Source organism: Passer domesticus, chromosome 6 (genome assembly GCF_036417665.1).
Source record: "Passer domesticus isolate bPasDom1 chromosome 6, bPasDom1.hap1, whole genome shotgun sequence".
Classification (NCBI taxonomy): Eukaryota; Metazoa; Chordata; class Aves; order Passeriformes; family Passeridae; genus Passer; species Passer domesticus.
In genome coordinates, this window is record NC_087479.1 from 41,042,826 (window position 1) to 41,066,011 (window position 23,186).

Here is a 23,186-nt window from a genome sequence, read left to right on the forward strand (position 1 = left end):
TACATTTCTAACCTGAATCTCTAGTTTGATATTTTTATAAGTTAAAATTTTAAGCTTCTTATTCACCACCAAATTATTTCTGCAACATCCCCACCAAGAAAGGCACAATAGACATGATCTATTCTCTTTCTCTACTCAAAACAGACTTCAGAACTGAACTGCATTACCCAGTTACACCACTGGATAGCAGCAGGAAAGGGCAAACAATTGTGCATGAAGATACTTGAAAAAGTAAGCATATGGTAGCACTGCTGGATTGATCCACAGACTTCATGGCACATAGAAACATGGGATTACACTCCAACCTTTTCCTTCTACCAGATGCAGGCCAGAAAACAAAAAGGCAGGTACTTCATTTCAGACATGTTAGATTTACAATCTTTGTATTAACTGGACCTTTTTTAACAGATATCAAGAGACCTGCTGAATCTATTTAGTTTTCTCCCTTTCTTCCTTCCACCAAGGAATTCAGAGATTCATGAACTGTATCTAAAACAAGCATAACAGATTAAAAAAATAAATCACTCCTTAAAGCCTTTCAGCATTTTACATTCAAACAGATAAAGCCCACACTACCTGGGCAAATAACTCTCCTTATTCAGGGAAAGCTTATCCTGCACTATAGTTTCAAAACGTGCCTTAAAAGTAGCTTATATCAGTACAATGTGTCTTGCTCACTAAATACATCAGCTACTGCTTATAGCTCTGATGCATATTAAAATTGGTTCACAAGCAAAATTGTGTTCTTGAATATTATTTAGATGAAAGAAGTCAGATCTCAAGACCTGAATAGTCAAGTCATAAGTCCTCCAAAGTCAGAACAGCTTGTTTAGACAATTTTATAACCTTTTTTACCTTACTTTTAAAGAAGTAAAGAGACCTGAACTCTCAGGCATTGCCAAATAAGTTTCCTTCCCTTTCCAATGTGGGAAAAAGGAGAGTGGGGAACATAAAAGGGAAACAGAAGAATTACATCAAGCAAAGCTGGTCTGTATAGAAAGCTAAACAGCAAAGCTAAAAAGGTTTTGGAGGAAGGAAGGTAATGCCATTAGACATCACTTTGGCAACCGAACACTTCTGTGAATACCTGGAGATAGAGCTGGGCCTGTTCAGTGTTGTGAAAAGGAAGCTAGTGGTGACATCTTACCTAAAATTCTTTCAATGGTAGTTATGAAGATAAGAGCCAAACTTCTCTTGGTAATACTTGATCAAATGATAAGAGGGACAACTGTCAATTTTGGCTGTAGACTGTCAGACTGCACATTCGTGAGAAAGCCTTTTTACTAGGAAAGCAATATAAAATTCAAACATACTGTCCAGAGAGCTCACAGCACCCCTGCCCTTGAAGGCTTCCAAGATTGGTCTGGATAAAGCCACAATTAGCCCATGACCTAGTGGCAGAAGCAATGCCACTGCTAATTGCTAGGCAATCCAGCTGTTGGGAGAGCAGGAGGTTAAGGTAGAAAACTTTCTGGTAATCCTTTTAAATGAACATTTTCATGAATTTGTGGTCTAGTATTTTATGTAGTGAATACAATAGAAGAAAACAGATAGTGCAAGTTTATACCACTATACTTTTGCTATGCACAGTAATGAAGTACATAAAGACCATGCCAATAACTAACTGAAGTTTAAAATGAGAATAAAAGAAAGGGTCAAAGAACCAAGCAATATTTCTAGACATATTAAAAGAGCAAAAATTTCCTCAGTCTGCAGAAATCTTTCAAGGGGAGATCTTTCTGAAAGTCTCAAGAAAAGTCATTGTCACCTTCTTCCTTTTCTTTTGCCTCTTTTCCCCATGTAAACACACAAAAAGTTTTAACCTGTGCTATTACTGTGCTGCTTCTGAAAAATTAAGCAGACCTATCAGCCAGAAGAGTATATTTCTAATCCAAAGATGGCTACACTGCAACAAAAACACTATCTAAACTAAGCTTCCACAGATGGTAATCTACTTGAGCAAGACACATACTTGAGGCTGATATGAAGAAACTGATAAAATCCCACCAGCACTTTGTTTCTGCTTTTCACAGAGTGATACTCTGCAGGTATTGCATGGCAGAAGTTAACTGGCTTCAATGACGATGATCTAGCTGGAAGGGCAAGTCTGGAATTAAAAGTGTAATGCTTCTGAAGGTTATAGAGATGTACTTAAAAAAAAAATCTAAGAGGGATACAATCTTCCTTTGGGATTGAAGGAGATAGGTCAGCTAGTCTTCACAGGAAGGTACTTGTAATATTCATTAGTGGCTTATAGTGACTTAAGCTGAAACAAGAGGACAAGGACATGGACCTGCAACAAAATTAGCATAAAAAATTGAAGCTGTGACAGCTAGCTATTGATAATCAGACACACATAACTCAATGGCAATTCACTGTCTACATTTAAGGGATAAAAAGCAGTGCTGTCAGGAATTTAGCATCCTAAGGCAACACCAGAGTCACAAAAAGACAGTTTACCACAACCTGTGAAGGTTTGTACAGGAAAACATAAACATAGATACAGAAAGTTAGATTTAATTCTTCATTTGTTTATAATCCTAAAAATGTAAGACATCAAAAACCCTTTTTCTAGCTTTTCTACACCCAAAAGTTAGAAAATCTTTCCTATACTATGTACATTCATACTGTTCTTAATGCCTTTAGCCAAGCATGAGTTACTGGGGTATTTACCTTTACAGTCTCAACAGGTACTCCATAGTCATCAACAAACAGCTCTTGCTCCTCCTTCATTCTCCTCTCAAACTGCTAAGAGTACTATTTAGACAAAATCTGGGGAGGAGGAGAAAGGTGCACACAGAAACCACACATCCCAAAGATGCAACACTTATTTCTCCTGCCATCATCTGTCCCTAAGCACCCTCACACTGAAGTAACTTATGAGCAGCTACGCCTAAGAAAACACCAGAAAACAGAGGTTAGATGTGGTACCACAACACAGGCCCCAGAAAATTCACACTATCTTTATTGTCAGTGAAGCTGTGTGTTGAAGGGGCCTATGGCTCAGTTTGTAGACAGACTTCAGCAGGAAGGAAGTCCACCAAGAATTCTTGATACTATTGGTGTAGGAAAGGGCAATACTTTACCAGTTCCTTCAGTCTCATTTTGATACTGTGATGTGACAGACAGAGAGGGCTACATTGCATGTAGATGAAAATTATTGAAGAACAGCTGTGTGATAGTGGAGCAAAATCTGCTAGTAATACAATTTGAAAGACACTGAGGAGGCAGAAGTAATCAAGAAGGACAGAAGTGGTAAGAAAGCTGTGAGAACCTTGCCATGTGGTAAACATTGACCCACTGCAGGACAGTTTGGAGCTGTGAGAAGAGAAAGTAACAAGAAGATATGAAACACTGAAAGTTATTCCAGCTAAATCCACTTCAAGAACTGAGAGCACACAACATGACCCTGTATGCTGAATCTGTACCTGTTCAGAATGCATCCTCCATTGCTGCACACTGGTTTAGTGTGCATCCCAGAGGGCAAAGGCACAGAATCAAGCACCCAGGGGAGAAGTCATGCTTTCAGAGCTGTACTCCAAGTTATAATGTTACCAGTGTAAAACTAAAGTCAAGCAGTTGGAAGGCTCCACCTTTCAGGGTCCACCTTTCTCTCTGCTGCCAACAGATCCCAAAATACACAGCACCCCTTCAGATATTTAATATCAAGTTTAAATCTAGGTTCACAGGAGGTTCCCATTAAAGGGCTTTTTACTACATGGGAATAGCTCACCCAACAACTGTCTTTTTTCTTAATGCAATCCATTCTCAGAAAACATGACAGGACATTTTTTTGTGAGAAGTTCTTGTTTTGCTAAATATACTTAAAAGGAAAAAATAATCTAACACATCAAAAAGGTAACATAGCCTTAATCTGCTAACAACTTTCCTACAGTATTAGCCAGTAATGAGAGTTGTGCTCTTTTGTATAATGATTACACATTTAAAGTAGGCAACTTTGTGCCTTACCTTTAATAAAGCCCTTGAAGTTCAAATGGAATTGAGAATCACCACACAGAACAGAGGAATGAGAGGCATTCACATAGGTAACCCTGTTTTCAAGATCCCTAACTGAACTTCAGAAAGAGATACCATTGTCTTCACAGTGCAGGTAAGATCTCCTATCACCTTTATTAAAGTGATTCTTGCTCTGGACAGGTTTAATCAGCAATGGAAGGTTCACTGTTTGTGATCAAAGCTGGAAATTCCAGCTTTGGAAGCAAACAGTAAGAGTATGTGAGAAGTGATATTAAAGCAAAATCCTACAAAGCTGTGAAAACCAAGCTGGCTTGGTTTGCTTTCTGCCATGCCAAAAATAATTAAAATCAAGGAAGGTAAACAAATGGGGAGGGGGCAAGGAGGGTTATGAAGCAAGACTCCTTAGCAATATAGAAAATTAAATCAGTCAGTTACACATGAAGGCTCTTTGAGGCTTTTGTTCATTCTTCATTCTTCAACTATGCTGAGATTAGCAGTTGATTCACTGACACTGCAGGGATTCTACTATTCCAGTTGTTCAAGCTGTTACCCATGGACTGCCTGTACAAATGGATTCCACAAGTGTATTCCAGTAGATGAAGCTTCATAAAGATGTATTCTACAGCACTGTGCACAGTTTTATTCAATACTTTATCCACAGAAGTTCAATTAGCACCATCAGCTAAAACCACACAAAATCAAACCATGTCTTTTGTTGCTTCAAGACCCATGGTTTCAGAGTAATTTAAGAAAGCTGCTAATGGGATCAAAGGAAATCCTTATCCTTAATCTGTGTCACACACTCATGAATAAGAGAATATGGTGATTCCTTTTTGTTGCCAAGACACCAATGTTGCTGTGGTAACCACACTTACATGAAACAAACTACTCACCTGCACAATGATGCCCTTGCTCTTGTATTCTGCATTGAGGCCTCGGGAGAAGTAATCCACAAAAGCCTGCAGAGAGAAGAAGGGAAACATGCAGCATGCTACAGGTTACAATGGAAACTCTAGTTTAACAGTTTTGTGTAAGAGCATTTGAGTTACTATGTGGAGTTCCATTTTCAAAGGGAAAACCCTAGGTTTTCAATGAAACCTTGCATAAAAGAGCAACGCCATTCAAATAGAAACTCTATGCTTATGAAGTATTTTTACAGAAGCAAGGCTCAAACTAAACAAATAAACCCCTTTTTAATTTTGAAGAAAAAGGAACTGGATTTGTTAAATAAAGCCTAGTCAAAAGAGGAAAAGACAACTTCATGTTCATATTGTTCACCACTTTATGTCATCTTCTTGGATTATTTTAAGAGTGATTTAATTGGGTTCCTCTTGTGCATGGTTTTTATAACACAGTATTTAAACACTTAGTCTTCTGCCTTTACACTTCTAAAAAATGCTACCCTATGGTGACACTTCTTCCTAATCCTCAAGTCCACCTCCACAGATTCTCTTCCAAACTTCTGGAAGTTTTACAAATTGCAAGACTGAAAGTTCAAAGAAAGAAGTTAAAGAGCTTAAAAGATGGATGTTAGCACCTGCCTTCAAGATGATCTCAAAGCTTATACAGCTGCCTCTTTAACCCTGCCAGGAAATACTGTCCTAAGAATCAAAGGCTACTCAGCAGTTCAATCCAGTACAGATTCCCACTTCCCAAATTCTTCTAAACCACATTTCCACCTTACCCTGTTGTCCAATGAGACAAAATATCACGTTCTGCTATGGTTTCTTCTTTTAGAGATATGATACAGCCAAGTAGGATGAATGAACTACCTTCAACTGAATGAGCTAAACCATCCCATCCATGCTTGAACCTAAAATAAATACTAAGTAAATTAGTTCAACTACTTAAGAAGCAGTTGCTTCACACCAAGATTCAAGCCAAGCAGCAAAGCTCTAGTACTGCACCTCCTTTACAGTCTTCCTTTGGTCACCATGTCCCCAGGGGTTTACACAAGTCCTAACTGAAGCCAGCACTTAAAGTTGGCAGTGGCCAGTGTTTTTCTTATACAGGCCACCAAGTGAATTCAGCCTATACAAGAGGCAACAGAACACTCCCACACTACTGGACTATTTCTACAGACACTCTTCTGAGCATACTTTGAAATAAAACTGGATTTTGCTGCATAGCAGGCAGATCCTTTTACTCTTATTCTTCAAACTGCATATATAAACTAGCAGGAGGCACCTTAAACCATAAAAAGCTTATCTGCTGTTCAGCTGTTTTTTCTTTCTCCCTCTCCCCTAAGTTCATAACAAAATTCAGTACTCAACATGAACAAGACTGAAAGTCTGGCCTAGCAGCAGCTATTGAAATGAATCCTCTAACCATCCTCTTGAACAGTAAGGCACCTGCACGGACATGCCAAATAGTTTGCTGCAGTTTCTGAACACAGCAGTCAGGTGCATGTGTAATAACTGCACAGAATATACTGATAATCTATTAAAAATAACTATATTTAGTTATTGTGCTTTGATCATTCAAATTTCTAACTATTCCTCCATGACAAAAGTCCTAATGTTAGCACAAAAGACTGTCTTCTCTACTGGTTGCAAAGAGCTTGCTGTAGGGAAAATGTTAATTTTACATGAGAAGAGAAAGCAACTTCCAGTATAAGCTTTGGAGTTTTTCTTCTTGAAGCATTTATTTTAAGACGTATTGAGTTTTCTACCTCCACAAGCTCAAGTCCCCCAACAACCCTGAACCTCAGGTCTTAAGAATGCTCTCTAAGTCAACATTCCCTGAATAAACAGATAAGCATTAGATGTTAGAAAATTTCTTCTCCTTGGATATCCAAATCTCTAATAAGTAATCCAAACAGTAAATGCATGGGGGTGAGGTGGGAAATGATATAATCATATTTCACTTCTCATTAGCATTAACACAGGTAGATAAACCTGTCAAAATATAGCACTATGATTCCTTTAAAAGAGTCTCCTTCCAGTGTAAACTAGGGAATTCTCCACAGGAAGGTTAAAGACTACATTTGTTCCTGATAATTAGTCAAAGTCATTGACTTACACCTGAAGGGTATTATGCTTTAAATCCCCTTTAAATAGATGAGGGGGGAAAAAAACCTAGAAACTGCAGATACAGTCTTTCTATAGCTACATTAGGGGAGTCACTTTCATGCTTACTAATCTTGCTGTAGGGGAAGATGGGCAGTGCTGAGAATAGGCAGATTATTCGACCTGTAACTTAGCTTTTTAAGGAGTGGGGAAGAAATATTTCAGATTCCCATTGAAAAAAAAGACTAACCAAAGCAGTGTAAGGCACATTATCACTAAAATCAGAAGCTCAATTGATTCCATAAAGCTGAAAGTACAGCCACAACAAAGTGACCATTTGTATTAAAACAAAAAACTGTCCTCTCAGGAAACAGCTACTTCAAGAGGAAATTTTATCACTTAAAGCTACTTCAGGCTTCTAAACTTAAATATTCCCTCCTTTAGTATGAATAAAATAGTGTGCATCAATTCCCTTCTGGGAATACGAAGATATTACTGAAAGTCTAGAGGAAATATGTGTCTGCTCTGACATGAATGACACTACTGAAAGTTTCTTCATCCTGTCAAGGTTCTGCTTAGACTCTGAGATGTTTGAAATATTCAAGGTAATTACCAGGTATGCCTGAAAAATCTGTAGTGCCATACTGCTTTAATACCAGTGTAAATGTCTGTTGCATTCTGTTTTATCACATATGTCTCAGTTCCATGCTGGGTACCCACCTTCTGTCTTTACGGCGTTCACTGGAGATATTTTAGGGCAATATTTTAGAATCCCCTAAAATTATCTTTGGGAAAAAAACCATAAGACCTGTTGCAAAAAGATGAAACTGTCCCAGCAATACAAACTGAAACCAGAGCAGATGAACTTAAATGAAATGTAGATCATAGAATCATCACAGAATTTAGGGGAAAGATGTTTCAAAACCAAAATAAGAAAGTGTGTTAGACTTAGTCAATGTCCTTTCTCAGCTTTGCACTAAGCTGGCTTGGTACACTACTATACTTTTCCATTTAAAAATGGAACACATGAGGAAGTACATAGAATAGTTATTTCCATTGCCAGTAAACCCTTGCATTCAGTTGTTTTCTCTCGACCTTCCAGCTTCTACTATTGGAAAAAGTCAAGACAGAAACTCTGTACTTTTAGTTCATGGAAGCACCACTAGATGGACACCAAAACATTTATTCCTGTAAGTGCTGCCTTATGTTTGACACTTGATTTCAGTGTGGAAAGAACACTTACCTTGGTTGCAGAGTAAAGAGTCAGCAGTGGAGTTGGACACATCCCTGAAGCTGATGCGATATTCAGGATTATCCCTTTGGATCTGAAAGGAAGCAGAGATCCATTATCATGAAACAAAGGAAAGATCTTTCATGTTTCCAAAAATTACAGCAAGCCTAAAAACACCGTTTAGAATGCAACTGAGATTAAGATCTGTTTAAAAACCCCAACCAAATCCTGAATTAAAATACACTTTATGCACAGTTAGAAGTATCCAAGCAGCTGGTATAAATCAGGAACAACACCAATGTCAATACAGCAAGAGAATCAAAGCTGTATTTCTATACACATATACATACACATACAATGACCTAAACAATGCAAAACCATTGAGTCAAGCTGGCACAAGTTCAAGAGGAGTTTCTACATCTTGGGCTAAGATGGCAGAAATGGCAACACAATTTCATTGTATGATTTACACTTCGATAATTACTTTAATCTTCAAAATATTACTTCATAATGGATCTTCAAGACATCAAGTATCTGAATCTACTGCTCAAATACAGAATTTAATAAATATGGAAGATATTCAGTGGATGAACACAGAAAATGAAAGTTGTCTTACAGTAACACTGAAGATATTAATGAACACTATTTTGGTAAAGATACCTGAAACTAGCAACCACCTGCTCTGTCAAGCCATTCTAAAAAGCACATACAGGTAGGACAGGAAGGCTTCTGACCTCCCAAGGTAGACTGATTTGAGCCATATCTATTTCTGAGACTAGTTTTACCTACAAAACCAAACACATTTAGTGCTAGGTAGAAAAAAGAATTAATTTTAAAAGCTTTATGCAAATTAGGGCAATTACTCTATTACAGTCCAACATAGTGAAAGATAAATCTCTATTTCTTCCTTCCCTGTTGGAAATTCAAGCCAGTTTACCTGAACTAGCATAAGTATGCCATGCTCAGTGCAGTGAGAACACGCACGCAGGCAGGCATCACTCAGCTCAACTCCTGCAGATTCACACGAGTTTCCACCATATTTGATCAACCAGGTACACCCTACACCACTGCTGCCACAATCATTTAAGTAACCATCTTAAAAACAATCAGTAATTTAAGTCACTGTTAGAAATTTAAACAATATAAATGCTTTGGGAATCATGACAATAGATTCAAACCAGCATGGCTTGTGCCATGATACGAGTGTAAATTACATCTGTGACTGATCTGTCACAAGGAATGAGATGGCAAATGTGACAGAAAAGAATAATTTCAGTCATTCAGGATTTCAAGCACCTTTGTCAAAGTTCATTGCCTTTTTCAGGACTTCCCTGCAAGGCTTGGTTGGTGAAATAAGGCAATAACATTGATCCAAATATGTAGCATTAAAAGCATAAGATCACAAATTAATCAGGAATTTTCAAGACAGCAAAAGGTTAACAGTGGATAGTAGAAGTTTTTCATATCAAGACAGGTGGTGACTGTGATATTTATTCATGAGCTCAAATTGAGATTAGCAATAAAAAGAGTATTTATGCATTTTTAAGAGATTATCAAATTGGAGAATACTATAAGGAACTTTTAAAAAAGCTCAGGGTGCTATGTGAACAGACTACGAAATGGCAGATGAAAAATTAATATTAAGAGTGCATCAATAAATCTATTATCAATAACCAAAATAATGCATAATAAAGAAAAAATTGTGCATTAATCACAAACCTTGCAGAACTCTACACTGTCCCCTCCATGAAAAACCTGAACAAGTAGTTCTGTTTTGTGCAGCAGTCATCAAAACCAGCCAAACAACAGGATGCTGGGAATGGCAGGGACAGATCCTCCACCACCACCAAAATCTTGTATTACAATCTACAAACCATCTTTATCCCTCCAAATACCAAACAGAAATATTAAGAAACTGATGATTTAAGAAATGGGAAGAGAAGAAAAAAATCCAGCCTGATACATCAATTTAGTTAACAGACTATTAAGAGCAGCCACAATAAGAGTACACATACTAACAAATAAAAAAAAAAATCAAGATCTTGACTCAGCCTCTCAGAATACAAAAGAAAGATGACATTTATTTAAATGAAAGACTGAAATTTAGATCCAAAAAAAGAACGTGCTCTTCTCATATTCAGACTAAGGCATACTTGCCACAAAATTTAACTGAAGACAAAAGCTTAACAGGATCCAAAGAAGGATAAACATTGATATGGATAAACACAAGCCTCATGCTTTTAAAACAAACCAAAGCTTTAGAAGAGAGGCTGACATGCAGGCTGCAGGCACAGGTCTCATGGTGTCTGGCTACACTGCAACTTTCTAGCAGGAGTCGTGACCACCGCCTAGATGGAGTGAATTAATGGTCTGACCCAGCGAAGAAAACCTTCTTGGAAACACAAAACATTAATAGCAGCTCCTTGCAGAAGCTCTGTGTATTGGTCTCTTTGAAGCAGTCAGTGCCACTGGGGGTTTTGTGTTTGTATTTTTACATTTTAAAGAAAACAGTCCAAGCCTTAAAAGCTCAAAACTTAAAACCTCCAGATAAAATGAAATTGAGAAGCATGTGAGTAGGGAGAACACTTCCAATTACTCCAATTACAATTCTGCTTCTTAGGAATTGCAGAATAAATGTTTTTAGGGAGGGATGTGAAGAATTACTCAAGCATCAGTGTGGTAAAAAGAAATTTTGGATCCATCTAATTCAACTGTGCCATTAATGGGAAAAAAAAAAAAAACACCAAACCAAAACCAAACAAAAGAAGTTGGTTAAGATGAAGAGAGGCAGGCCCACACCCTCACACCTCCCAGTCATTCTACCTTAAGTGGTCCAGCACCAGGGAAGCTATATTTAGCCATCTCCCTGTTGCTGTGGCAACCAGCGCCTGCTCCAGCTGCATGCCAAGTGGAAAGAGCAAGCTTCTTCTGTAATGTAATTATGCACTTGCTACTTTCCTGGCAATAAATACCATAGTTTGGTATTTGTCTAGTAACAGCCAACTGCTTTTTGGTGGTGGTGGCTTTTTTTTATTTCCAAAGATATCAAGCCTTGATTTTCAGTTCTAGGAGTTTCCCATCACAGACAGTAGCCTGAGTATTTATACAAGAACTGCTCATTTAAGTATAATAGGAAGCTTCAGATAATAAATTGTCACTTTAAGTGTTCAGAGCACAGGAGAGAAGTCACAGCAGAGAATCTAAATGCCATTACCAGAAGTGGCATTCATCTAATGCTGCTGTGTTTATTATAAATAGAAAAGTAAAAGGCACACCAAGATGTAGCTTTGTTTACTCTTATCAGACCTGGATGCAAAGCATGCAAAGTATGCTCCATTTTTGTATTTATCTTGCAATATATTCTCATAAAGCCAACATTCAAATATGCACTAGAGCAAGCTGCAAGATGCTCTAACATGCTACGTCACATCTATCTACTCAACATGCTCTCCTCCTTGAACAAGTGAGGAATGACAATGAGATTCTTAGTCTAGCCTTATTCTTAGAGCCTGGAGTCCTTTTTTTATCCTGTGGTCCCATGTGAGAAATATATGGCTGACCTGAAGAGCAGCTGAGTCCAGCTCCAATTCATTCATGCCCTTGGATTTACTGGACATCCATGTCCCCCTGTGGTTACAGGCTCCTAGAGGTGTTAATGGCCTGTGAGCTATGACTGTGCAGGAGTTGCCAGCTGCAGGCATGGCTTCTGTGCACTGCAAACCCAACCAACTTCACAAAAACCAAACAGAAAATGGAAGCCTTTTCAAATATTTTTCCCTGAGATGGAAAGCAAGGCTGTCATCCAAATGGAGCAGTCTTTTGAAGTGGTTCCTTACATTCAGGAAAAATTTCAAGATGCAAATTTAACTCTTTTTAACCACTATTAACCTTTTCTTTCCAGGCTTCTTGAACATTTATCCTCAGAATCCCTGAAGTAGCCATGCAGTTAGAGAAGTAAGAGCAAAGATGATGTGTGCTCAAGGGCAGTCAGAACCAGAAGTCAGCAGGATCCTGGTGTGCTGCCTTTCGTTCAAGTCATCTTACCCACATGGATGTGGAACAGAAAAACCTATACAGGATATTCTATAAGTAGAGTATGCACCATTCTGTGCTGAGAAACTGAAGAGATAACTCTGCCAAATGAATAGCTACAATATTTCTTTGAAGAAAGAAGAAACTGAGGCAAGAAACTTAGGAGTTTATAAGTTCCAAAACCTAATAATAAAGCAACATTAAATCCCCTCAAAAGCATAAATGTTTTGGTCATGTTGGCACCTTCAGAGGACAGTGGTTTCACAAAAAACAAGTCCCTTTATCTATCAATAACAGTACAAGGACAAGGAGTAGCTTCTGACTTAGAAGCCCTAAGTATGTATCACCCCTGTACTATAATAAACCTCACCCTCTACTCCAGCTTCATTGGGAAATATGACACTCTCTACCCAGAGCTCAGTTTTGGGTCTTTATTTCTAATTCAAATCTCTTTACATGAAATAAACTTATTCATATCTCCTGATTGGCTATGTAAAATTCTTAGCTCACCATCATCCTGATGTGCCAGACACTGACTTCCATACTGACTGCTAGCTCTGACAGTTTGCACCCAGGAAGAAGCTTTGTTTTAAAAGTGAAACATCTGTGCATCTGTGCAACACTTGAAAAACTGAATTCTGGTCTGCAACGAAGACTCTCAGACAGTGGGATGACACAAAATAAACATTTTTTTTTTTCATCATCTTTGCTAGACTTGGAGGCTTGCCCCATACAGAGACTCCTCCTGCTGTGTTCATTTGCATGGTTCTACAGAGTTTTCCCCAGTACTGTGAACATGGCTCAAGGCTGATCCAGGGCAACCCCCAGCAAGGGAGGGTTAGCACCCCAAGAGAGATGGCAAACAGCCAGCAGAGCCAACGTCAGCTGGAAAACAGCCTGGGGGAGACTAAATGGAAATCGTGAACCTTTTGGTTTCACCTGGGAGCCAGCTGGGAAGCCAGTACATGTCTTCCCTGTTGACAGTGGTGTGTTATTCTAAAGACCTGGTCTCCAATTGCATTTTTCCAAATGATCACAGCCTTTCCTCAATATACCTCCTACTGTATAATGAGAACACATTCTTTGCATCCATTTTACTTACAATGACTTAGAGAAATAGCCTTAAGAAGGTTATTCCCAGGAACTGTAACCACCCCCTCAGAATAGCAGGTTGTTGAGTTAGTGCTGATGAGTCAGACGGGCTTTTTAATTCTGTTCTAAAAGGAATCACCACAACAGTGGAGAAGGGAGAGGAAAAATAAAAAGGGAATCGAGTGGAAAAGGCTTCCACCGTCTGATGATTCATGCACCATCAGCGTGACTCACCCAGCATTACTCTGCCATTAAAACATGGAGACTAGGCTGATTAGTCACAGTAATGAATTTTTCAAGAAAGGATTCTCCCCTATAAATAATGATGACTTTGTCTGGATAGTGTTAGTGTGACTCACCTTTCCAGCATGCCGGGCAGCACCAATCGTGTCATCTGCAAAAGGAAAACATTCGTGATGGCTGAGAATGCAGACAGCAGACAGCCAGAGGCCGAGGGAAGCCTCCCTTCCTCCCAGAAGCAGCTGCCACCCCCTCCACCCCAAGCACGGCTCGGGGAAGCAGAGACCATACTTTGCGTAGGCAGTTTATTTTTATTCTACCTGGATAACTTGGCTCTGTCAAGTAGTGTGTGCACTGAATCTGGTGAACCCACCTAGCTAGTAGCACAAGAGTAAATAAAACAAACGTCTTCACCACTCTGCAGCATCCATGGACTCTGAAGAACATTAAAACACCAGAGTACTATACTACACTTACCATCTTTCTCTCCCTGCAAAAAACACCTGTCTTCCTTGAGACTGACCAAATTTACCACCTATGCCAAGATTCAAAACATTATCCAATACATTTTAGCTAGGCTTACTGAACTGCTGAGTTTAAGACAAAAATAAATTATGGAGCAGCAAGAGCACTGACAGAACTAGCGAATGTAAGTCTCCTACATTATTACCTACAAAAAATACTTAAGACTCCAAAATATTTTTTGCTGATTACCCAATGTTCTCACACTGGAAAAACTACACACCAAGAGGAAAGTCGCCTGGCAAACCTCCTCACTGCTCTGGAAACTCCTGCCTTTATTATGACTCTACAAGCTGGCTGAAGGACTCTCCAGAGCAGCAATCCTAAAACAAGATTCCCAGTTGCAGACAGAGCATCTCTGACAAGAGAAACAAATTAAGCATTGATCCAAACTTGGACAAAATTTTAATTAGTGTAAAATAGTTAATTTTCTTATGATTAATTACTACCATCCTAAAACACAATTTAAATCCAAAATTTCTGCCTTCCTAAAACAGTATCAAAATTCTCCTTGTGCCAAATTCAGCCCTGCCCCATGTAACCCTATGAATAACTGTCACTGATACCAAAGACAGATCCCACAAGAAAAATAAACTGCTACCACTTTTGACATCTAAAAGGTGTTCTAACAAAGTTTTTGAGAACATGTGGGGTGGGTAATAAAATACTAAAACCAGCACACACTGAAACATAATGATACTCCCACTGATCCTAAATTACCTTGATAGCTCAAAATAAAACATTGAATATTTGAATAGTATGGGAAGAAAAACACGCACAAAAGAAATCAGCATATACAGGCACACAAAACACCTGCAAGCACTTTGATTACAAAGAAACAAATTTTATTGTAGGAAGCTACTTATTTTATTATCACCACTGCATTAGCCCTCACATATGACTCAATCTGGGTTTGAGGTTTTATTGTTTGTTTTTATTTTTAATTATAAAACATACCCTTTCAGGAATAAAGGAGAAAAAAAGAGAAAACCATCTCAGTTGATTGCAGCTGACACAAAGAAAATGCTAGAGAAGGGCTGTGTTTTCCATTTTATTAGCATTTCTCCCTTAGAATAGACTCTGCCATCAGCCACACTGCATGACAGTTTTGATAAGGGACTGCACAGGCAGGAGTCGAACAGGCCTTCCCTTCATGAAGTCAGCTGCTGACACACAGTGCTGTCAGCACTGCCCCAGAAGTCAAACTAAGTATTCAGAGCTGATAAGCATCAACAAGCTAAACAGATCTGATGCAGCTTCAAAAAACCCTCTAGTATTAAGTTTAAGCATACATGAGCTTTTTCATACACTAATGTTTCAAAAGAGATGTAGAAACAACTATTTATTTTAATCTTCAAGGATAAAGAATGATTTGGGCTGATTTTAAGACTAGTTCAAGATTGGAAGAGCTTTTATCTGATCCAAGTTTTATGATCTCTTCCACAGATCTCATGGCAAAAAGCAGCATACTGGTTCTTGCCTCTCAGGCCACTGTAATGCTGCATAGCATTTCCACAGAGTGGCACATGGATGTGGACTGGAACTGCCTTCCCTTAGGGAACCCATAAATGATCTGAAAAACCAATACGCAATTTCCCAGTAGTGTAGAGGAGACCCCACATTTGAAACTTTGTCATAAATCCACACAAATGCATTCATGGTCTAAATCTAAATTGCAACCCACCAAGCAGCTCTAACAGTCTATCACAAACCTGGTGGCTACTAAAATATGCTACCATAATTGGTGGACTTACATAAAATAAAAAACTATGAAGCCACTGACAGCTGAAATACAGCAATAGGTACACAATTTGGGGAGAAATTGAGAAGTCTCTCACTACTAACTGTGTTAAATGGTTTGTTTCTGAAGTTCAGCTGAACAGGCAGTCAATTTTGTTTCACCTCCACAGAAAAACACTGATGGCAAAACTGGATTTCACACTCAACACCACTTCCATTTGTTTTACTAAAATTCTTATTTTGAGGGAATTTCAAAATTCTGTGAAACAGGGCAAAAATTTCTCTCAGTATTTTTACACCATGTGATGTGTGAAAAAAATATCATTATGAGTATTCAGTATCTTTATGTAAAAATACTGTTATTTTTAAAGAGCAAGATAACAGAAGGCAGCACTCTGAGTCAGACTCACCTGACCCAGCCAACTGCACACTCCAAGTGTATGATTAGAAAAATGCTGGCAGGGTATTCTGCAGCCATACTCAGCTCTGGCAATTTTATACACTCTACACACATGTAAAATATTTTCAGCATTAATTCAAATAAAACAATTAATAGCAGAAATGTAGTTTTATCACTAATAATGGTGTCAGTGGTGTCTACCCATGCTTGCATTGTATGATCCTTATCCAAACCAGCCAAACTGGTTAACACTCATCTCAATAACTGTAATATCAGACATGCCATTAGGAAAAATGGCAGTTCAAAACCAAAACATCTAGAACTGAATAAATATCTCCCAGATAAAGAATCCAAATTTTAGCTAGATCTTGTTTAGAGATAGTCAGTTCTGTAATGGTGTGTAGTCGGTAAATGGCAGAGCCTTGCAAGTCAATCTACAGGAATTTGCGTGTAGGATGTCAAAGAACTTTACAGCAGTGTTTGTTTCTTTGAAGGCAATTTAATACAGGCAGAAGGAAGTGTCAGGAAGCCTAAAGGAGAGGCTGGGAGCTACCCTGAAAACAGTGCCTTCAGCTGGTCATCACCGAACATGGTTAGGCTTCCTTCACATAACCTTGTTCTTGAAGGAATACTACTTTCCACAGAAACAGAAGTGCTACAGTTCAAAACATGAATGTTCCCAAGACTCTGAAGACTCAGGTAATTCCAGACAAGTAGTTAGGCTACGTGGAAACTGCTCATCCAAAACAAAGTGGTTTTTCTTTCTGAAAATCTGCTTTAGAGCAGAGTGAGCATGTGCATCTGACAAACTTGTTCAGGACGGACTACTCAGCATCGGAAGCTGTTAATCTTTGATATTTTACAGAGTCTGGCTAAAAGTTATGTTTAGCATACAACCATGCTCTATTTTTGGTGGGTTTTCCAATTATTTCACATACACACATAAGGCTACCACAGAGTTTGGGGTACAGTTCCTTTGGTTTGGAGAGTTGCTTTGTTTCTAAGTCAACTTTTTCATGCCTAACCATCCAGACCTCAAGTTCCAGGATCCTCAGGGCAAATGACTAACTTAAGGTAGAGATTGATAACAGACCAGTTCAATAATCTTTTATAGGCAGCTGTCATTTCTTTATGTCCTTTTATCTGCAACTGCATTTATTCCATTCCTGACAAGCACTGGTTGCATTGTCCACTCTTCCTCACCAAACCCGTCCTCTACCTTCTAGTTCTGGAAGAAATAACACCACTTTTACCCTAACAAAGCAAAGATTCCTACTTGCAAATACAAGAATGCACAGACTTATGGCTAGATGTCTGGCAGGCACTACAATTAAAAGCTGCTATTAGAGGACCAACAAAATTGGAAGTTATATCAATGGGTTTCTAGTGATTTTTCTTCAGAAGAAAACTCCCATTCTTAGTTATTACTGCATTGTAGTCTTTTCCCAATCTGGTCCAAGCAACATCTCAGAAGCAGAGCCTTTGGAAAGAGTAAGAATAATAATACACAAAATTTTGAATATCTTTCAAGTGATGTTACTCAGACTACTAAAATACAGCAGGAAAAGGTGAGATAAATATTCAAAGTCACCCTTCAGACTTTATGGGCCCCACAACTGTTATACAACACCATAAATCTAATGCCACAGTTGTATATTTACAAATATAAATCATAAAGACAAATCATTCTATGATGTTAGGACTGCAAGTGATTCTTTGCACTTCAAAAGAGTATAATGACACCCTTTCTGTAACTAGAGCTATACAAATACAACAAAGGGTGAGGCTTGAGAATTTGGACAAGTTTGCTACAGTGTTATGCAGCTAAGAAGCTTCCCTCATTCACAAACCTGAGGTGAAATTCTAACAACACAGAGCAACTTTTTTAAGATCAGGAATTCCCTGTGGTGCACCACCCATGTACAAAAACATCATTGCTACCATGAGACAACTCCAGAGTGTCTGGGCACAGGATTCACACAAGCTCACAGATGCAGAGCTGTTTAACAAAGTTAACTGGCACCCTCACCTGCAGACAGTACACTGAAAATCCAAGGAACTGTTCTCATGCACTGGCAGTTAAATTGATTGTGAGGCTTATTCTCAGCCTCTACAAAGTTTTTTATGTGTCTCTCTTGAAACATTAACTTATTGCAGCTCATACCCCAAGGCCAACAAGAATTATCAATACTTGTAAAAATTAGCAAGTAAACCTGAGGTCAGCTCAGCTCACACAGTAACCATGTGGCCACGTCAGGGGTACCAGACACAAAAAGGGAACTATGAAAGTAACAAGCCATGTTCATTTTCAGTGACTTTCCTCTGAGCAACAGTTTTAGAAGAGAAAGTTGTCCCTATTTAGAGCCACCAACTTTTGGAGTCAAGTTAAAAACTGAAAGCTGTCAAAATAAACTTATTTCTCCTCGTGCCCTTTACACAGGACAAAGACTTCCCAAATAATAAAGCTGAACTTTCTTCTCTTTTCAAGAAGCAAAATATGTCTTTGTGTCAACCCCACATCTACAGAAAGTCACAGAACTACAGGATTTTCGTAATTTCCCCAAGTTACTTTTACTTTGAACAAAAACCCCCAGTGCTTCTCTGACTATTGCTTAAAAATTTGTATTGCAGCTACATTTCCCTTGATCCATTTTTCTGTGTATCACACTCTCAGGGTCAAAATGAGCAAGGTGGGAAACCAGAGCATTGAATGTCTCCCTTTGGACCATCTGAATGATACGCATGACCACCTTCACAGGAGGCTTACTCCTTTTCCAAGCACTGGCAACTGTCCCTCTCTGTTTTAAACTTGTATTATGTACTTGGCTAAATAATTGACCCCCCACTTTGATTATGAGTTTGAATATAAATGTAAAAAATCTCTTGACTAGACTGGAATACACACACACAGAGTGATCTCTTCTTACAGGTCAGTGTTGCCACTGTCCTCAGAATTATGTTCCACTTATTGTGACCCCTTCCATAGCAAATACAAAAATTCACATAGGGTTCTTGCAGGGGACAAGCAACTACCACCTGATTCTGGTAAGGTACCTTTACAGATGCAGTATTAGGCTGCACTAGCCCATCTGAACAGATGGGGAGAAAGAGATGTCATTTCCTACTGTCTTTTCAGGATTGCTGCTCCCCAGGCTTTTCTTCTTTCTACACACAGGTCTGCATAAGACTATTTCCCCTCTTTCTTAAATACACTAACTTCTGCTCCTCCTTTCAATTTTATATTGGTTTTGGATTCTGCTGTTGCTTTCTTTCCCAAACTCAGTTTCAGACTTTGTAGTAGTCATTTCCATGTCCTGCCTGGGATTCACAACCTGGGGGAATTCACCTCTCACTTCTCCTCCATTACAGGGGCAACTGACACCAGATCTCTCAGTTCAACATGAAGTATTTATGTATCCTGAAGTCTCGAGAAAATTAAAAGCATCCCAAATATGACAACAAAAATCCTTGATGTTGTAAGGCTTATTAGCCTTTTGTATTGACACTCAGTATAAAATATGAGTGAAGTCATCAACGTGACGACTACCACAGACACAAGGGATGTACGTGTACATAATTCACTCTCCTGCTTCATCTGTTAATGCCAATTTCCAAGCAAAGCCTGGCTTGAAAGCCTAAAATTTGCATCCCCCCACAATATAATAGCCTGCAAACCAATTCAGCTCCTTGCTAAATCAACCGCTAAGGCAGCACTCCCTCAACTATTTAGTCCTGCTTATTTTTCAAGAGAACATAAGTTTATGCTTCACTCCCAATGCAATTAGCATATTGTGATGCTGCAAAAGAAATAACAAACTTGCAGTTCCTTCCATACCAAGTAACTTTTGCAGCTTTCAAAGGAGAAACAAGGGCTCCTGGAAGCATTTGAAGCAATTCTCCGTGCTCATTACCTACCCACTTGTTCCACTGGACAGCAGTTCCAGCACCCTTGGCTTTCAGGACATTAAGCCAATAGCCAAACCAACTTTGTTTTCCCAAGTGAAACTAAAGAATACAAAGATGAATCGACTCAAGAAGATGTAAGTTAATACCAAGGAAATATGATTAGAACTATAGAGAACAAGTCTGATTTTGATTTCTCAACACTTGCTAGTTAATGAAAAAACCCAGGGATTTTGGCCTACTTCATTCAATGCCACTAACATTTGCGTCTCAAAATGCAAAGATATACAAAAGTTGTAATACCAACCCACATTACCTGAAGTGCTACCAACAATCATTAAAGTTCTGCTATTTAAATCCCTCCAGAAGCTTGAGATGAGATTATGACAAGAACCATGAAACTACATATACTACCTCATCTTCTTCCTCATTTATTTGTCAATTCAATCCTTGTATACGACTGTATTACTTCTCAAGCTCTCCTGAGAAAATACTACAAATGAAAAATCTTAGTTCTATTTATGTCATCAAGACCCATAACACTTATTTTTTTGTATACTATATGAAGACCAGAGTAACTCCTGCACTGCACATCACCATTAAAATGTGATATTGCCCAGACTGCTTAAAAAGCATCTACTCTGGCTGGGGGACAGGATGATATTTTGTCAATTTTGTAAACCAGTAGTTTTAAAGACATGAGGTTTCCAACATACTTTAAGCAGTTTTATGTGGCTTATCATCACTGATATACAGGGTGCTTTAAAGGCACATCACAGTAATCAACACTTCACACCAGACTGAGTGAACCCTAAAATTGCATGACTGCTTGGTTCATGGGTGATCTAATCCAACAGTGCTCCAAGGACATCATGGAGGCAGGCAGGGCAGCATGGAATAGGATTTGGGAAAAGACATGGGTTTTAAAAGGTCTGACAGGAAACAAGTTCTCAAAACACTTGCCAAAATTCCCTAGTATTAGATACTTTGCAGCTGGGAAAAATACTAAACAGTGGGACCAACTAGGCAGCAAATTTGTCCTGTGAGGTGAAGATATTGTCTTCTCCCTCAGAGTGTACCCCTTCTCACACACTGCATATCCCCTAGGAACTCCAATGAGCTGACTAATGAAGAAAAAGATGGATCAAAAAGTTAGGGGGTGAGCATTATGCTTCAAAACTGCCTATACTTATGGCAATAAAACAGATTTCAACATTTCTGCAGAATCAATCCGTGCTAATTATCCCAGCTTCCCCACTTCAAGTCCAAGGGATGTTTCAGCCAGAACTGGAGTTACTTGACACGCACACCAGAAGAGCTGTGCTGTCCAAAAGGTGCTGCTGATGGCACATGGTGCAGGTTACTGAGAGGACAAGGGATATCATCATCTTTTAGGCTCTGAGAAAGGCTGGTCCAAAAGGCAAGGAAGTAGATGTCAATGCTCTAGAGCATAACATTACAGCATTTTATGACACCTCTGACAAGGATCTGGAGATGCTGTGGGTAGTAGCTGTGCTTCTCCTGTACTTGCACATTTCAGCAGACCTTCAGCTTCTTGCCTAAGAACTTTGTGCTCTCTTCCATTACAAATTTGATGTTTTTAGTCAGACAAGAAGAGAGAATAGTCTTATTACTGTTTTTAAAAAACATACACACACATGTATAAAAACAGAACTAAATATTCACAGGATTACATCCTAGAAGTCTACATGAAACGATACACAGACTTCTCATAAATTTATTTTTTTCACACTGTGATTCCCTAGTTCTATGGGTTCTCCTGAAAAAGTGTCTTACAGATGGCACACATCTCTAATGTGTTCTTCTCCCCAAAACACTAAGCATCTGGCATGCCTACTGTTTAATTACACAACATGCTCATGCAGGAGAAAACATTTGCAAGCTTGGAATCTTATGCTCAAACTCCGATTAAATGCAGGAGCGGGAGTTGTTCACAGTCAAGAAAAAGTTTTCAAACAGAAGCAAAAACACTATTAACACACAGCAAGCAGATCTTCAGTAAGTTTCTGTATGTGCAAAAATAGCCATTTTAGAAATCTGAAGAGGCTGAGAGGATGCAAATTTTACAAGAAGCTGTATGACAATTTTGTTAAATTGCTGATGAACACTGACACTACAACTAAAGCATTAGTTTACTTTGGAAAATAACAGTCTAGCTGCATCTTTGGAACTTCAGGTGTATACTGAGGTCAACTATTACTCTACCCTCCCATTTTCAGAAATACATATTGAAGTAGTTAATCTGTAACTTTTCTACTCTAATAAAATGCTCCCAGGAAGACTGACACCCCAAATTCTTTTATCACTGAATAGTGCACTCCCTCTGCTGGTAGAGCACAGACCTCACACCTCAGCATATGTCTGTGCATGACACTTCTTCAGATGTACACCTGATGCAGCTCTGTTAACTCAAATGACTTCCTTAAGAGAAACTTTCCTTAAGAGAAAACTCATTAATAACTGACTTCTCTGATTAAATCTTGCAGAGGGACAAAAAGACACCATGGATTGTCCTTCTCAGTCAGCTAGAAAATCTGTACTTGTCAGATGCACAGTCATTTTCCAGGTGAAAGGCTTCTGAAGACTCACTGTTATAGCATTTCTAACTTTCCAACAAGTAGTTCTGAGATGTCAAATAAAACACACGCAGACATAAGAGCTGCAGCAGCAACTTGACATTACCAACACCCATTGAGTCATGCAACAGCTGCATTTTCACTGTTTGTCTATGTTTTAATAAAGTGTGAGAATCTCATTAAAGCATTGTTTTAAGAGGTGCTGTGCCTCCTCACATGGAAACCAGAGTTTAGACTCCCCAAAGAACTGTACTAGATGAATTTAGTACTTGACCTAATCAGAAGAGCTGCAAAGAAGGAAAATCTTTTGAGCCATCTTTGAAACCTCTAATATTTTAGCTTTGAGGCAGAAGGTTAACCCTCAGCTAATACACTGTTGTGCAGTGTATTCTGTATGCAGAATGTTTAGCAGTGAATAGTCACAAGGAGTTTCATCAGCACAC

General features: G+C 38.7%; 1 protein-coding gene and 1 long non-coding RNA gene across 3 annotated transcripts in view; one reads left to right on the top strand and one right to left on the bottom strand.

The window, feature by feature from the left end:
- Window positions 1-23,186, bottom strand: part of HSD17B12 (hydroxysteroid 17-beta dehydrogenase 12) — an 83,162-nt gene that overhangs the window by 3,554 nt on the left and 56,422 nt on the right. The window contains exons 7-9 of the mRNA XM_064424947.1: window positions 13,701-13,735; window positions 8,230-8,311; window positions 4,872-4,937 (exon numbers count right to left, since the gene is read on the bottom strand). Coding sequence (XP_064281017.1) covers window positions 4,872-4,937; window positions 8,230-8,311; window positions 13,701-13,735 — 183 coding nt within the window. The remainder of the gene's footprint in view (window positions 1-4,871; window positions 4,938-8,229; window positions 8,312-13,700; window positions 13,736-23,186) is intronic.
- On the top strand, window positions 4,397-13,675 carry LOC135303294 (uncharacterized). Of its 2 annotated transcripts, XR_010364747.1 has the most exons (4): window positions 4,397-4,975; window positions 7,431-7,602; window positions 8,089-8,176; window positions 12,119-13,675. It is a non-coding gene; the product is annotated as an uncharacterized LOC135303294 (long non-coding RNA). The 2 variants fall into 2 exon arrangements; XR_010364746.1 differs by lacking the exon at window positions 7,431-7,602 and having other exon boundaries at window positions 4,404-4,975.